The 14271-nt window shown below is 46.0% G+C and overlaps 1 protein-coding gene across 1 annotated transcript in view; it reads right to left on the reverse strand.

Annotated features, from left to right (window-relative positions):
- ATP8B1 (ATPase phospholipid transporting 8B1) overlaps positions 1-13193 on the reverse strand; it is a gene marked incomplete at its 3' end in the record, with an annotated part of 56503 nt that extends 43310 nt beyond the window's left edge. Inside the window, exons 1-2 of the mRNA XM_084252901.1 lie at positions 13005-13193; positions 326-423 (exon numbers count right to left, since the gene is read on the reverse strand). Of these exons, the coding sequence (XP_084109027.1) occupies positions 326-423; positions 13005-13185 (279 nt within the window). The 5' untranslated portion in view covers positions 13186-13193. The remainder of the gene's footprint in view (positions 1-325; positions 424-13004) is intronic.
- Positions 13194-14271: the final 1078 nt, after the last annotated feature.

Raw genomic sequence — 14271 nt, forward strand, 5'->3', positions numbered from 1 at the left:
AGGGGAGGTAAGTTACTAAATAGAAAGCTCTATCACATTATTCTATATTCTTTCACAAAACATTTTTAAAGCGAATTTTGCACATCACATACATAGGGAAATTTTCAGTCTACATATTTTTGTTCCAATCATTCCTACACATTCTCAGCATAAATTTATGTGATGAATAAAAATGATATTCCAGAGACTTATCAACGGTTATCACTGGGCCTGAGGCAGGAGTTACCTAGACAGCGGGAGTAGCATGAAGCGAGAAAGCATGATGGCTACTGGGTCTTAACTGGCTTCTAACAAAACGAAACTTAAGAAGTTAAACTCAACTTACCGCATATTTGCTCTCCTTAAGACACAAAAACTTTGTGTTCATAAAATCAGGTTGTTCATGGAAGCTTCGATCATTTGCTTTGACTTGCCATGTACAATCTTTAAAAAGAAGAGAAGGAAATACAAATCAAAACCCCAATGAGGTATCACACCCACGAGAATGTCTGTTATCAAAAGGACAAGAAACAGGGGCCTCCCTGGTGGCGCAGTGGTTGAACGCTGGGTTGCGAAGCTGCCCGCAGCCTCTGCAGCACCAGTTCGATCCCCAGCCCCTGAACGAGAGTCCCACATGGCACGCAGACCTCTCCTGCCGCCCGCTGCCTTAGCAGTGTGCTTCATCACTCTGCCTGTTCTACTCTCTGCTCTGCCTCTGGTGAATTCTCTCACCCTCCCGTGCCTCTGACTGTACCCAGTGCTTGTATAAATGAATGAATGAATGAATGAATCTTTAAAAAAAAAAAGGGCAAGAAACAATAAGGGTTGTGGGGGATGTGGAAAAAGGGGGAACCCTCATCTATTGTTGGTGGGAAAGTAAATTGGTGCAACCACTGTGGAAAACAGCATGGAGGTGCCTCAAAAACTTAAAAATAGAACTACCTTACGATGCAGTTATATCTTCTGGATAATTATTCCAAGAGCTCAAAAATTTTGATTTGCAGAGATATATGCAACCCCCACATTCACAAGACCACTCAGAATACCAGGAGCGGGAAACAACCTCAATGCCCATCAACAGATGAGTGGATAAAGAAGACACAGGGTCTAGACACAATGGGAGATCACTCAGCTGTTACAACAGATGACATCCTGCCACCTGCAACAACAGGTATAGAGCTGAAGGGTATTATGCTAAGTGAAATATGTCAGATGGTAAAGGCAAGCACCCTGTGATTTCACTCACATGTGGTAGACAAAGAGATAACAGAGCAAAAATAAAATATTTAGGCCAGAGTGATAACAGCGGTTGCCAGAAAAGAAGGGGAAGAGGGGCTGGATAATTGGGTAAAAGGGATTAGAGGCTGGTGAGGGGTGAGAACTAGTCTTAAGGTCGTGTATGCAGGTGTTCGTTTATAAGGCCATACACCTGGATAAGAACAAAGAAAAAGAAAAAAGAAAAAATTGGGCAGAAAATAAGCATGCTGCTGTGGGTTGAATTATGTGCCCTAAGATTCATCTGATAAAGGTATGACTCTACTCTGTACCCCCAAATGTGACCTAATTAGGAAAGAGAGTGATCGTACATATAATCAAGTAAAAGGAGATCATTGGCAGGAACCTTAATCCCATATGACTTGTGTTCCAGACCCTCCCAGAAGTGCTTGCCAGTGAGCCGACCTGGGAGGGTCACTCACAAGTACATGGTCAGCCTTTCACGTGACCCCAGTCTTGGGCTGCGCTGGGTCTCCCAAGCAGGAAGGCACACCCACTCAGCTGCTACAAAGCCCGGGTGAGGGTGTCATACATTTGGAAAGAGGGTGAGACAGCACCTCTTCAGCTCTAGTTTCCCCAATGACTTGCACGTTTGAAAATCACAGACACCTATTAGTACATTTTAAAATGCTGTGCTAGATCCTTTTCTAGTTCATAAGTGTGATGATTGGGTGTTCACGCGGCTGTGTGAGATGTGCCTCCCTTAAACCTTGTTATGACGTCGACACATTACCCTTCTGACGTGTAAAAAAAAAAATAAATAAAACACTGTGCTAAATTTAGCACCTACCTTTCAGAAAGGCAGCAAAATAGCACACAGAGAGATTTATCTTTTTGATCAAATATTTTTAAAGTACCCACTTGGAGTAGAGAACTTTACTAGATACTTGAACCACAAGGTTAATTTACAGACAAAGTAGGAAACTTGCACCATTTTCTAGAATGGAAATATTCACAGAGAGGAAAAATAATATATGAGCAGCAAATGTACCTTTGCTCTATGGACCTTTGATTAAAAGTTTTCCAGAAAAATAGCAAAGAACAGGATTGGGCTTAGTATAGCGGGCAATCCCTGAGATGTGTTTACCACCAGCCAGCTCAAAAAATCGACCAAGCCTGCTAAACTGTATCTACTGCATCTAAATCTCCCAGGGTTGGGCCTCCCTGGTGGTGCAAGGGGTTAAGCACAGCACTGTGAAGCTATCAACTGTTGTGCCCAACCTCGACCAGTGCAGCCCCCAAGGACACACAGACAGCCGATGCAAGAACAAAAAGGAGTTTATTATGGGCCAGTTGGTTGACGTTAGGCACAACATCAACAACCTCTGCAGCACGAGTTCAATCCCCAGCCAGGGAGCTACCCATATGGTGTAAGCAGATCTCTCCTGTCTCACCCGCTGCTCCCCTCAGCAGTGTATTTCAGTCCATCTGCCTGTTCTCTTTCCCATTCTGTCTCTGGTTAAACCTCTCACCCCCTGCACCTCTGGCCTGTACCCCAGTTCTTGTATGCATAAATAAAACCTTTTTTTTTTTTTTTTTAATATATCTCCCAGGGTTCCCATCACCAGCACCATCTGGGAAAGGTCAGTTTCGCAAGTCCCTCATCCCCTGGTGGCTGGATCTGAGCTCTTCCTTACTGACACCCCAGACACCCTCAAGCTGCACTGGTTTGGTACAAACTGCTGCAAACCACTGGAGTAAAAAGATCAAAAGCATAACATCCAACAGAAAAAACAACCAGAGAGAGATGAGTAAAGAACAGGAAGCAAGCTGAGGGAATTCAAATGTCACTTAAATATGTGTACGGATATTCAAGTTCATACACAAAGAAGTTCAATTCTTCAGTGAGGTGCTGATTTTATCCTGATTGTGACATATGGGCAGGAAGTAAAGAATTTGATGACAGGCCAGGTTGGAAGAGGAACAGGCCTTCTTTTGTGGTCTCTGCAGAGAGCAATTGGATTACTTTTGTCAAACGGACACACAGAAGGGGCAATCCTACCTACGTCTAGGAACTTACCTACCCCTTGTGTATAGTCACTCACAGAAGAAATGACCTTCCTCAGGGTTATTCAATGCAGCCCTGTTTATCAGAAAGATTAGAAAACACCTAAATGCCCCTGAGCAGCTGGTTAAATATCCACACAAAGAAAGCCACACAGGCCACCAGAAGAATGAGGAGATCTCCTAGCTCCACCAAGGAGCAAAAGCAGAGGGTGTCTCCCTTGCGGGGCTGTCAGCTGGGAGAGACAGAGTGAGCGCACCTCGGTGTGCACGCACTTGCGCGTGTGTTTGTGTATCTAAGGCACATAAGTCAACAGTTTGCAAGTGTTCTTTACACACAGGAGTGCACGGATATTTTTGAGAAACAAGCAGCAACAGATCTGAGGGGCAGAAGAGGCAGGGAAAGACTTCATTTTCCTCTATAGTCTTTAATAATTAGATCTATTTGCATGTTATTTAAAAAATACTTGCAATTCAATTCCTCCCCTTTACAAGTTTATACATAAAATAGATATGTTGATTGATTTTCTTCTCATCATTGTACCATTATATTTAGTATTTTTAAAAATATTATTCTAAAAAATAATTATTCTAAAGCAGGGGAAGACAGAGAAGACAGGTAAAGATGTTAATCTACAAAGCATAGCAGGGAAGCACACCTGCCTGCACCAATATGAGTAAGTTTTAAAAATGCCTTTGAAGGCCTCCCTGGTGGCGCAAGGGGTTAAGCAGTGCACCATGAAGTGATAGAAAGACTCTGCAGCACAAGTTCCATCCCCGGCTGGCCAGGGAGCTACCCACATGGCACAGCAGAACTCTCCTGTCTCGCCTGCTGCTCCCCTCAGCAGTGGTTTCAATCAGTCTGCCTGTTCTGTTCCCTACTGTCTCTGGTGAATCCTCTCACCCCCCGCATCTCTGGCCTGCACCCCAGCTCTTGTATGCATAAATAAATCTTTAAAAAAAATGCCTTTGAATAAAGTCAAACACCAGTTCATTCCAATCCAAATTATTCCAAATGCACAACTCCATTTATACACATTGTTTGAAAACATGTAAAACTAAACTACAGTATTTAGGAATATATATTTAGGTGCTAAAACTATAAAAAAATAAGTCAAGGGTGTCATTATCATAAAAATGAGGATGAGGTTACCTTGGAGGAGGGAGAGAAAAAAGGTGGATAATGACTATGGAGGGATGAGCTGGGACACTGGCTGGCCTGGGGGTGGGGAGGAGCTCCATGTGTGTTCACGTGACAACTCTGTGTTGAGTTATGTACTTGGCACCATGCACTTTTGCATTTTTAAATACAGCAATATTAGTAAATCAAAAAGGAGCAAGAATTTTTTTTAATAATGTAGTAATAGGGCCTCCCTGATGACGCAAGGGGTTGAGCACCGCACTATGAAGCAATCTGCAGCCTCTGCAGCATGAGTTCCATCCCTGGCCAGGAAGCAGCCCACATGGCGCAGCAGACCTCTCCTATCTCACCTGCTGCTCCCCTCAGCAGTGTATTTCAGTCGGTCTGCCTATTCTGTTCCCCACTCTGTCTCTGGTGAATCCTCTTTCTCTCTCTCTCTCTCTCTCTCTCTCTCACACACACACACACACGCATCTCTGACCTGTACCCCAACTCTTGTATGCATAAATGGGTGAATCTTCAAAAAAAAAAGTAGTAATAAAAGGTTAATAGTTCAGGATGCTAATGACCACAGAAAAATTCTGCTTAAGTGAATGAGAAGCAGAGATCTTCCAAGCCAAGTTCTTCTTTGGGGCTCTGGTTGGAAGTGGCCTGGAAGGGAGTCAGTGGGAGCAGCAGGTATACAACGAGCAGAAGTGCCTTATGGCTGTCACCCCTGCTGTTAGGAGGAGTCTGCACATATCGGTACATATTGGTCACTAAGTCATGTGTCCAGGGCCCTCCTGCTCTAACCTGGGCCCAGAAATTCAACAACCTTATAAGGAGTTGGACACTAGGCAAGATTTAGCAACCATATCATCATCTGCTGGTGTCGTGGATTCCAGTTTTCCTAGATTAGACCCAATCTCCACCTATACTCATAAGCCAGGAGCAGAAGAGGCTTCTCTAAGGAGGGTAGAAAGGAGCCAGCCACAGGGAAGGGGCTGGCTGCTCCAGGGAGTGGGAATAGCTGAAAAGCTGTGGGGGAGGGAAAGGCTTTCGGGACTAGGAGCAACAGCAGGACAGGGTCGATGGTGCAAGGAAAGGCTTCGAGCCACAGCAGCCAACCAGGAGAGGAGGGAAAGTTCTGACCACCTGGGCCTGAGAGCCCAGAGAAGCTGGAATCAGACCCCCGTGCAGGACAGCTTACAACGACAACAGGATGAAAGGTGCACGCCTGGCCACAGAGGCTGAAGTGGGAGGAGCCCGCTACACACCTGGCCAGGTTGTCGTCAACCTAAATGCTTTCATTTCTCCCAGAAGCCTTCAGGAGAGCATCCATGCTTGCCAGAGTGGCCAAAGCCTCCACCTCCTCATCTCCAAGAAGGACCTGCAGTTACCTGAACCCTCAGCTTCTTGGAGTTTTCCTCCATTCCGTGTCACCTGCAATGTGGGCTCCCGAAACCACCTGGGTTAAGTTACCTCTCATCCTTACTCATGACTCAGCTCAAGTGTCATTCCCTCCAGGAAGCCTTCCTTGACCTGGGCAGGTCACTGAGTCACTCTCCCTGCCCCCCCACTGACCGATCTGTTGAAGCACTCCCATGTGTTCAGTCACAAATGCCCACCGAGCCTCCACAACAGGCCAGGGACAGAACCTGGTACCCAACACCAGCTGGAATAAGGCAGATTGGACCCCGGGGACCTTGAGGAACTACAGATTAGCTGGAAGATGACAAGATATGTTAATTGCTCAGTTTTTAAATTATACTGTGAGAGGTTGGAAGGAGGTAAGCAGAGCACACACTAATCCTACCTTCTCACATCTTCATCCTCCAGGCTTAATCTCATGAGGAATGCCACCTGCCCTCCGGCCACAGAACCTGAGTGTGGGGCCCCTCCTCGGACCCTCCTGCTTCTCCTCTCTCCAGATTTCCTCCTCCTCACCTGTCATTGGCAGCTCACGGGAAGCCTTCCCAGGCCCTGTCCTGGGCAGACTCCTTCAGGGCTCTTGGACCAAAACTACAGACCATCCAGTAAAAGACCAAGCTGTTTGGGGACAGCTCTGCTTTTTCCCTGGGTTTTATCGGTGCATGGGGGAACTTTTTCATAATACAGTTTTCTTTTCTTTTTTTTAAATATCTATTTATTTATGCATACAAGAGCTGAGGTACAGGCCAGAGATGTGGGGGGGGGGTGAGAGGATCCACCAAAGACAGAATGGGGAACAGAATAGGCATATCTACTGAAGTTCACTGCTGAGGGGAGCAGTGGGCGAGTCAGGAGAGATCTGCTGCGCCATGTGGGCTACTCCCTGGCCGGCCAGGGATCGAACTCATGCAGCAGAGGCTGCAGACTGCCCCATAGTGCTGTTCTTAACCCCTTGCGCCACCAGGGAGGCCCTCATAATACAATTTTCTAACTTCTGTATCAGAAAGGACTTATGGCTTGACTTCCTGTAGGTGTGCAGAACTATCTGAGACCCAGTGTAAGGTTCTACCTGAGAAACCACTGAGGCACAGGAAAGCACAAGTGTTCACAGGTATGCAAAAAAAGAGAAGACGGGAAAAGACTGCGTGAGTAGGAAAGACTGACAAGGAGGCAGAGGTAGGGATGACACTGAGTCACCAAAAACCTCCTCAGTATGTGGACAAATGCATTGCTGGGAAAACCAACTGTGCTTTACCCATTCATCTCTCTACCCAGCTGTGGTCGCTGGCTTTGGGGTAGAAGAGGCGGTGACACTGCAGCCTCAGCTTTGGAGACCAGGAGAATCTGAATACTCCAGAGAGAAGTGGAGGGGTGAAGAAGATCTGATGATGGAGTGATGCGAGTAGGGATGAAGGTACATTTGATGTGGAAGCTATTAAGGGAAGAACTATGGGGAGCAGGTAATGACCTTGAATATTTATGGGGCATTTATTGCCCGCCTGAAACTGCTCTCAGGTGAGGGTGAAGGTGGCCTGATTAACCCTCACAAGCACCCAGTGAAGTAGGTACTAACATTAAGCCCATTTTACAAGTGGGGATATTGAGGCAGAATCAGGAAGTCCCTTAACATCACACAGCTAGAAATGGAGGCACCAGGGCTGAAAACCACAGGTCAATACCCATCCTTCTCCCTTTCCACCACCACGCTCTGCCTGAGTCACCCAGAGATGAGGTTCGGGAAGCAGATTAAAGGGGATATGCTTGCCAACAGCGGCCTGTGTGGTGCTGATGGGAATGTGAACATTTAAATTGTGGAAGGAAAAGAAGCCAGGAGTAAGGAGAAGCAGGAGCTGGGACGGAGAGGCCAGCATTTCCTGAAGTGGTTAAAAAGGTCAAGCAGGGCCTCCCTGGTGGCGCACGGGGTTAAGACACAACCTCTGAAGCTGTCCGCACTCTGCAGCACGAATTCGATCCCCAGCCAGCCAGGGAGATACCCACATGGCACAGCAGACCTCTCCTGACTCGCCCGCTGCTCCCCTCAGCAGTGTACTTCAGTAGATCTACCTGTTCTGTTCCGCACTCTGTCTCTGGTGAATTCTCTCACTCCCCACACCTCTGGCCTGTACCCCAGTTCTTGAATGCATAAATAAATAAATCTTAAAAAGAAAAAAAAAGGTCAAGCACTTCAGAGAAAAAAGGGAGGAAGATGGTTGAGAAAAAGCTCCCTGGATTTGGCACCAGGCTTCTTGGTGACCTTTACAAAAGCATCGGGATTCCCAGGGGGTAGGAGCGCCCAGGGAGGGGAAACCCAGTGGGACAAGAGGACCGGGTGGAAAGAGGAACTGTTTCCAGAACCTTGGTCATAAGAGCAAGAGCTCAGACACTGGCCCAAGGTAGTTAAGTGGGATTCGGCTGTCAGACAAGGAAGCCATGTGTTTGCCTGGCAGCCTGAGTTCATCCATAGAGCAATGTCACCAAGGAGACAGGAGACAGTTTCCTCACTTCATCTTGCGGCTCAGAAGAGCAACCCAGTTTGCACCAATCTGGGGACCCTTTTCAGAACACTAAATCCTTTACCCCAAGCAGGTTCCTGAATGATGCAGACTTACCCAAGGAGTTGAACTACGAGGAGACTGGAAGGGCAAGCTAAAACACATGAACAACACAGCACACACCAACCAATCCAGCATTTCAAAGCCAAGGAATTTAAGGAGCCTAAATGCAGGCTGAATGCAATTCAACTTATTTCTTTAAAGTCCAAGCTTCTTCGATCCTTTTCTGGATATCCTTGAGATGGGGCAAAGCAACGTGAATCCTGAAGGATCTGCAGAATTGGGGTTCCGAGAACACACATGGGGAATACTGCTCTAGTATGTTCATTGGGAAGGAAGTTCACCCCATCACCTGGGAAACATGCACTGTTTGGGTCAGTCCTTGCTCCGGGGAAACCAAGGGTAAAATCACTTGAGTAAAATCTGTGGCCTTATCATTTTTCCCTGGCACATTCTAGCAGCATGTTGACACTTGTTCTTGATTCTCACACAATGAAAGTCCTTCAACTGAAAAGCCCTTGCAGTGAGTCTCTCAAAAATACTCACTTAGCTCCAAAGCTCATTGGGGTGAGGGCATCTCAAAAAAAAAAAAAAAAGAAGAAGAAGAAGAAGAAGAAAAGCAACTTTCTACACTAAGATGATCCACTAAGAAATGATGTGATTTATGGCTCTGCTGTGAGGGGAACTGGAGTCACTGAACCCCAGAGTGCTTGAAAACAAATGGAATTCTTTGAAGGAAATGATCCTTGATGGCACATGGCAAGACTGCCGTGGTTTAAAAGGAAGTCAGAGTAACACCAATCTTCATTAGGAAAATGTCCAAGTTAGAATATGGAAAACAATTGGGGGGGAGGGAAGCAGGGGGGAGGGAAAAGAGGAAGCAGATTGGCTGTGGGGGATGCAGGGTAAAGCAGCAATGAAGGGGGAGCGGTTAGTACTTAGTGCACGTCCTCTGTGTGCTTGGGAGGGAGAGATGTGCTAGAAAAAAAATTTGTGTGTGTATATAGATATAATTTTTATATCATTGTTCATATTTGTACAGTTTGCTTTGTCCTCGCAGGTATTGTAGTCCCCATAAAATTCCTGCCACCAAGTCACCCATGAACCATCACCATAGTCCCTTGTGCTCTTCCTGCCCCTGTTTTAACCCTTGCCCCTCCCCCTCCCCTGCTGTATGTCTCTGATTTACAGTTGCCTGCTAGTTTGATCTATTTAAAAAAAAATTTTTTTTTTGAGTCATAGCTGAGGTCCCTTGACAGGGGTTTTGAGAAATGAGGATCACCTGAACCCCTGGGAAGACCAGCCACCTTCAGAAAGGACTACACAGAGCCAAGATGAAGTCTGAGCTCCCTCAGTGCCTGAATTCTAAGGACTGCAATGGACAAGAAGGGACCTGCAGAGGGAAGGGTCAGGAGCACCAGGATGTGAAGACGGCATTGGAAAAAAACAGAGGTGAGAGTTTCTACCCACTACGTGCTTCTCTGGCATTTCCGCAGGCACCCAGCCCCAGTCCCTTTGCTGTGACCTCAGCGCACATCTGCGAGCGGGGCACCACAACAGCAGCAAAGTCACCTCCACCCACAGAGCCATTCTCTGCCAGCTCCTCAGATATCCAGACATGGTCGAGACCCCAGATCATGATATGAAACCCAGAAGTACGGTGAGGGCAGGAACGAGGAAGAAGCACGTTATCTGCCATTTGGGCAATGAGCTAGAACTCCCTCTCGACTGTGCCAGGCAACTTCGACTTTTCCCCCATTTGAACACTATCCAGTCTGGACCTGCACGACACAGATCACATTTCTGCTGAGACTGGCAGTGATTCCATTTTAATTTAGCTTAATTGTGATTTTAGTACCTTCTAGTTAAAGGTAAAAAGCACTTAAGCAACCCACATGGTGCAGCAGACCTCTCCTGTCTCGCCCGCTGCTCCCCTCAGCAGTGTGTTTCAGTAGATCCACCTGTTCTGCTCCCCACTCTGTCTCTGGTGAATCCTCTTACCCCCCACACCTCTGGCCTGTACCCCTATTCTTTCATGCATCAATAAATAAATCTTAAAAAAATTATAGGCAGAAACCCACAGAAAGGTCGAGTAAATCTAAATGTCTGATGCAGAAAGCTGAGTGAAAAGGCAGATGATATAGACAGGAACTGGTGACCTCCCCAAGTTTCAGTGGTGGGAGGGGGCTTGTATGGTTGTATGACACTCCCCAGTGAGCATCTCCCCACACAGAGTAGCTAAAGAGGCCCCATGTGACAGGAGGAGGCGGCAGTACATAAGGGATTTCATGGCTTGTGAAAACTGTTTGAAACCCCTCAGCTGACCCAGCAGCAGAACCCAAAAGGAGAGATTGGGCCAGTAAGTGAGAGATGTGAGCAGAGAGGACGCATGTAAGACTGGAGAGGGAGGAGAGACCAGCAGTGATGGAGACTTTGGGAAACCAGATGTTATTCTGAGACTATAGAGAGGCACATCTGGAGGGTGGGAAACAGATCAATTACAGAGAACTTCTGTAAATGGGAAACTGAACTTACTTAACTAGAATAATAGGGACCATGGAGGAAGCATTTTTGAGTTTCTGAAATCTGGAACAAATCTAGGGTCCAAATAAACACCATGCTTCTTTCTTCTGGAGCAGAAGAGTTACCAGGAAAAGACACCTGTTAGCCAGGGCAGGAAGACTGATAAGAATTAAAACAGATTATGAAAAAGACAAAATTTTGCCTTTTGGGGCAATATGGATGGAACTGGTAATAATAACTCGCTAAACAAGTCAGAAAGAAATCAAGTCTTGGGCTTCCCTGGTGGCACAAAGGGTTAAGCATAGCACTATGAAGCAATCTGCAGCCTCTGCAGCAAGAGTTCAATCCCCAGCCGGCCAGGGAGCAACCCACATGGCACAGCAGACCTCTCCTGTCTTGCCCACTGCTCCCCTCAGAGTGTATTTCAGTCAGTCTGCCTGTTCTGTTCCCCACTCTGTCTCTGGTGCATCCTCTCACCCCCTGCATCTCTGGCCTGTACCTCAACGCTTGTATGCATAAATAAATAAATCTTTTAAAAAAAAAGAAAAAGAAAGAAAGAAAGAAATCAAGTCTCTTGTGTATGGAATATAAAAAACCACTGGGGAAAAAGGAGTGGTCACCAGTGGGGTGGGGGTTGGCCCACTAATGGGAGGGGCACTAGGTCTTCTGTGGTGGATGAAGTGAGGCTCATTCGCACACAGCTGTGAAAATGTACCCCCAAATTATATCGTATTGTCATCAATACAAATTTATTAAATAAAAGAAATGAAATACAAAGGCCAAGATGGCAAGCATAATCATGAAGGGAAGCTACCATCCATTCTCCTAAATGTCAGAAGTGTATGGCTATTTTCTAGAACCATCAGGAAAGTTGAGTAACTGTGACAGAGACTGTGGGCATACAGAACTGAAAATATTTATTGTCTGGCCCTTAATACAAGTTTGCCGAGTCCTGGTCTAGACCAGGCCTTGAAAAGCTGCCCTCAATCTGATCAGACGGCAGCCTGCTAGGTAACATGCCCGCATGGCAAGCAGAGAGACCCACGACCAATTTCTTACTGGAAAGCCGAAACCACGTTAGATTCACAAGTGACTGAACAAAAGGTATGGCAATGCCAAGGTTACTCTAAAGGGGCAGAAAGCACTGGAAGAACAAGGAGAGAGCCTCAGAGGCTCCAAACTGTGCCCAAGGGGCCTCCCTAGTGGCCTTAGGGTTAAGTCTCAGTGCTACTACCTCAATGGCCTGAGTCGATCCCCGGGCAGTGAGCTAACTCACATGGAGCAGCAGACCTCTCCTGTCTCACCCACTGCTCCCCTCAGCAGTGTATTTCAGTCAGTCTGCCTGTTCTGTTTCCCCCTCTGTCTCTGGTGAATCCTCTTGCCCCCCTGCATCTCTAGCCTGTACCCCAGCTCTTGTATGCATAAATAAACAAATCTTTAAAAAAAAACAAAAAAACTGTGCCCAGATCACAGAACACATACAGTTCCTAATGGGGCTAGTCCAGCATTGCTTCCCCCAAGGGCCTGTGCCCCTGAGGTCCCTTTGGGAAGCTGACCTTGGGAAAGGCTAGCCCAAGTTTCCGGTGGTCAAAGAGAACTGACAGAGAAAAGTAGCACTTAGTGATGGCTTGATTTGCTCAAATCCATTTATTTCTTTGAGCGTGACTTAGGAATTATCTTAGTCTATTACTCTGATCCATTTGTGGACAGGCACACATGTAATAAAATGATGGCTTCAGATCAGTCAATATATATGTGTAGGTGGTTGTTTATATAACTCATATCAACAAATGAACACAAAAAATAATTTATATCCAAAGTTATGTGGTTGATGTGGATACTCTCAGTTTCTGGGTGCAGTAATAAGCAATCCCTCCACATGCAAAGCCATCTTAAAACTAGAGATACTAACCGAGAGCTTTTACTTTTTCAGAATTTGTCAGAAAAGGTCGACAAGCCCAGCACACTGATAACAGCATGTCCTTGGCCGAGCCTGTCAACCTTTCTCCCTGATGCATCCCTAGATAAGAGAAGGAAGCTGTGTTCTGGACTATGGAACCTGGCTGGCTCAGCGCTGCCCCTGCATCCTCCACATGTGATTTAGAGGTCCCACCCGGTACCTTTTCTGACCGGTTCCTGGTTTTCCTCTGCTTCTCTGTTGACCCGGTTCTGTTCCGGCTCAACCGGAGGCTCGTGGTCGTCAAGTTCATCTTCTGTTTCATCGTCACTGTAGGGAACCACTTCATCGTTAGGTTGAGAATCCTCCTCAAATGTTGTTTCGGAGTCTCTTTCTGTACTCATTCTGCTGACAAATAGGAACTACCTGGTTTAAAAAAAAAAAAAAAAAAAGGACATCAGAGCAAGTACTGACTCTTGCCATTTGTGGGTTGTATCCAGTTACAAAGCCCTTTCAAGAGAACATTATCTTATGCATATGTGAGTATGTCTGAACAATAACCCCAAAGTTCAAGTTATCCTGCAAGGAAGAGCAAAACCATTCATTATCGATTAAATGCTGGGTGAGAATTTATAGTAAAAAAGGTAGGTACAATTTCTTTCCCTTTATTACAGAAAAGTGTACACACTATTGAGCAGTCTATCAGATTGTGGGCCTCTACCCAACAATGTCAATGCAGTGGGTCATTATTAACATTAAAGCAAAAGGAAAACCATAAATTATCAAAGTATGGCATCATAGTAGGTACTATTTGGTGCAGCAGTTTCACAAAATTGAAACAGACACATGCTTATTTGTATTGTGGGTCTTAGTGGGACTGAATTTTTTTTTAAAAGATTTATTTATACATACAAGAACTGGGGTAGAGGCCAGAGGTGGGGGGTGTGTGTGAGAGGATTTACCAGAGACAGAGTGATGAGCAGAACAGGCAGACTGACTGAAATGCACTGCTGAGGGGAGCAGCGGGAGAGACAGGAGAGGTCTGCTGTGCCATGTGGGTAGCTCCCTGGCCAGGGATCAAACTTTTGCTGCAGAGGTTGCAGATAGCTTCACAGTGCTGTGCTTAACCCTTTGTGCCACCATGGAGCCCAGGATTGAGTTTCTTATTATGGACTGCTAGCAAAGTTTAAAAACCACTGCCCTAACATATCTGGTTTCTACGAATGCTAATATTCTGAGCCTTCTGCGAAATTTCAAATTACAAGCTTTCCTCCTCAAACTTTACTTTTTTCTTGGGTAGGGTGTACCCCCTAAACTTCTATTTTCCTAACTGCTACCACACACTCTGTGTAGGCCCCCCACTATATGAAGTGACTCTGCATGGATGACAAGCACAGCCTGAGTTATATTAAGAAAATATTTACACAAACACCTCAGGTTAAGTGAGGACAGACCTTGAAATTATGTACATAAGCATCACACAGCCAATA

Source organism: Talpa europaea (assembly GCF_964194135.1).
Source record: "Talpa europaea genome assembly, chromosome: 13".
In the NCBI taxonomy this organism is placed as follows: Eukaryota; Metazoa; Chordata; class Mammalia; order Eulipotyphla; family Talpidae; genus Talpa; species Talpa europaea.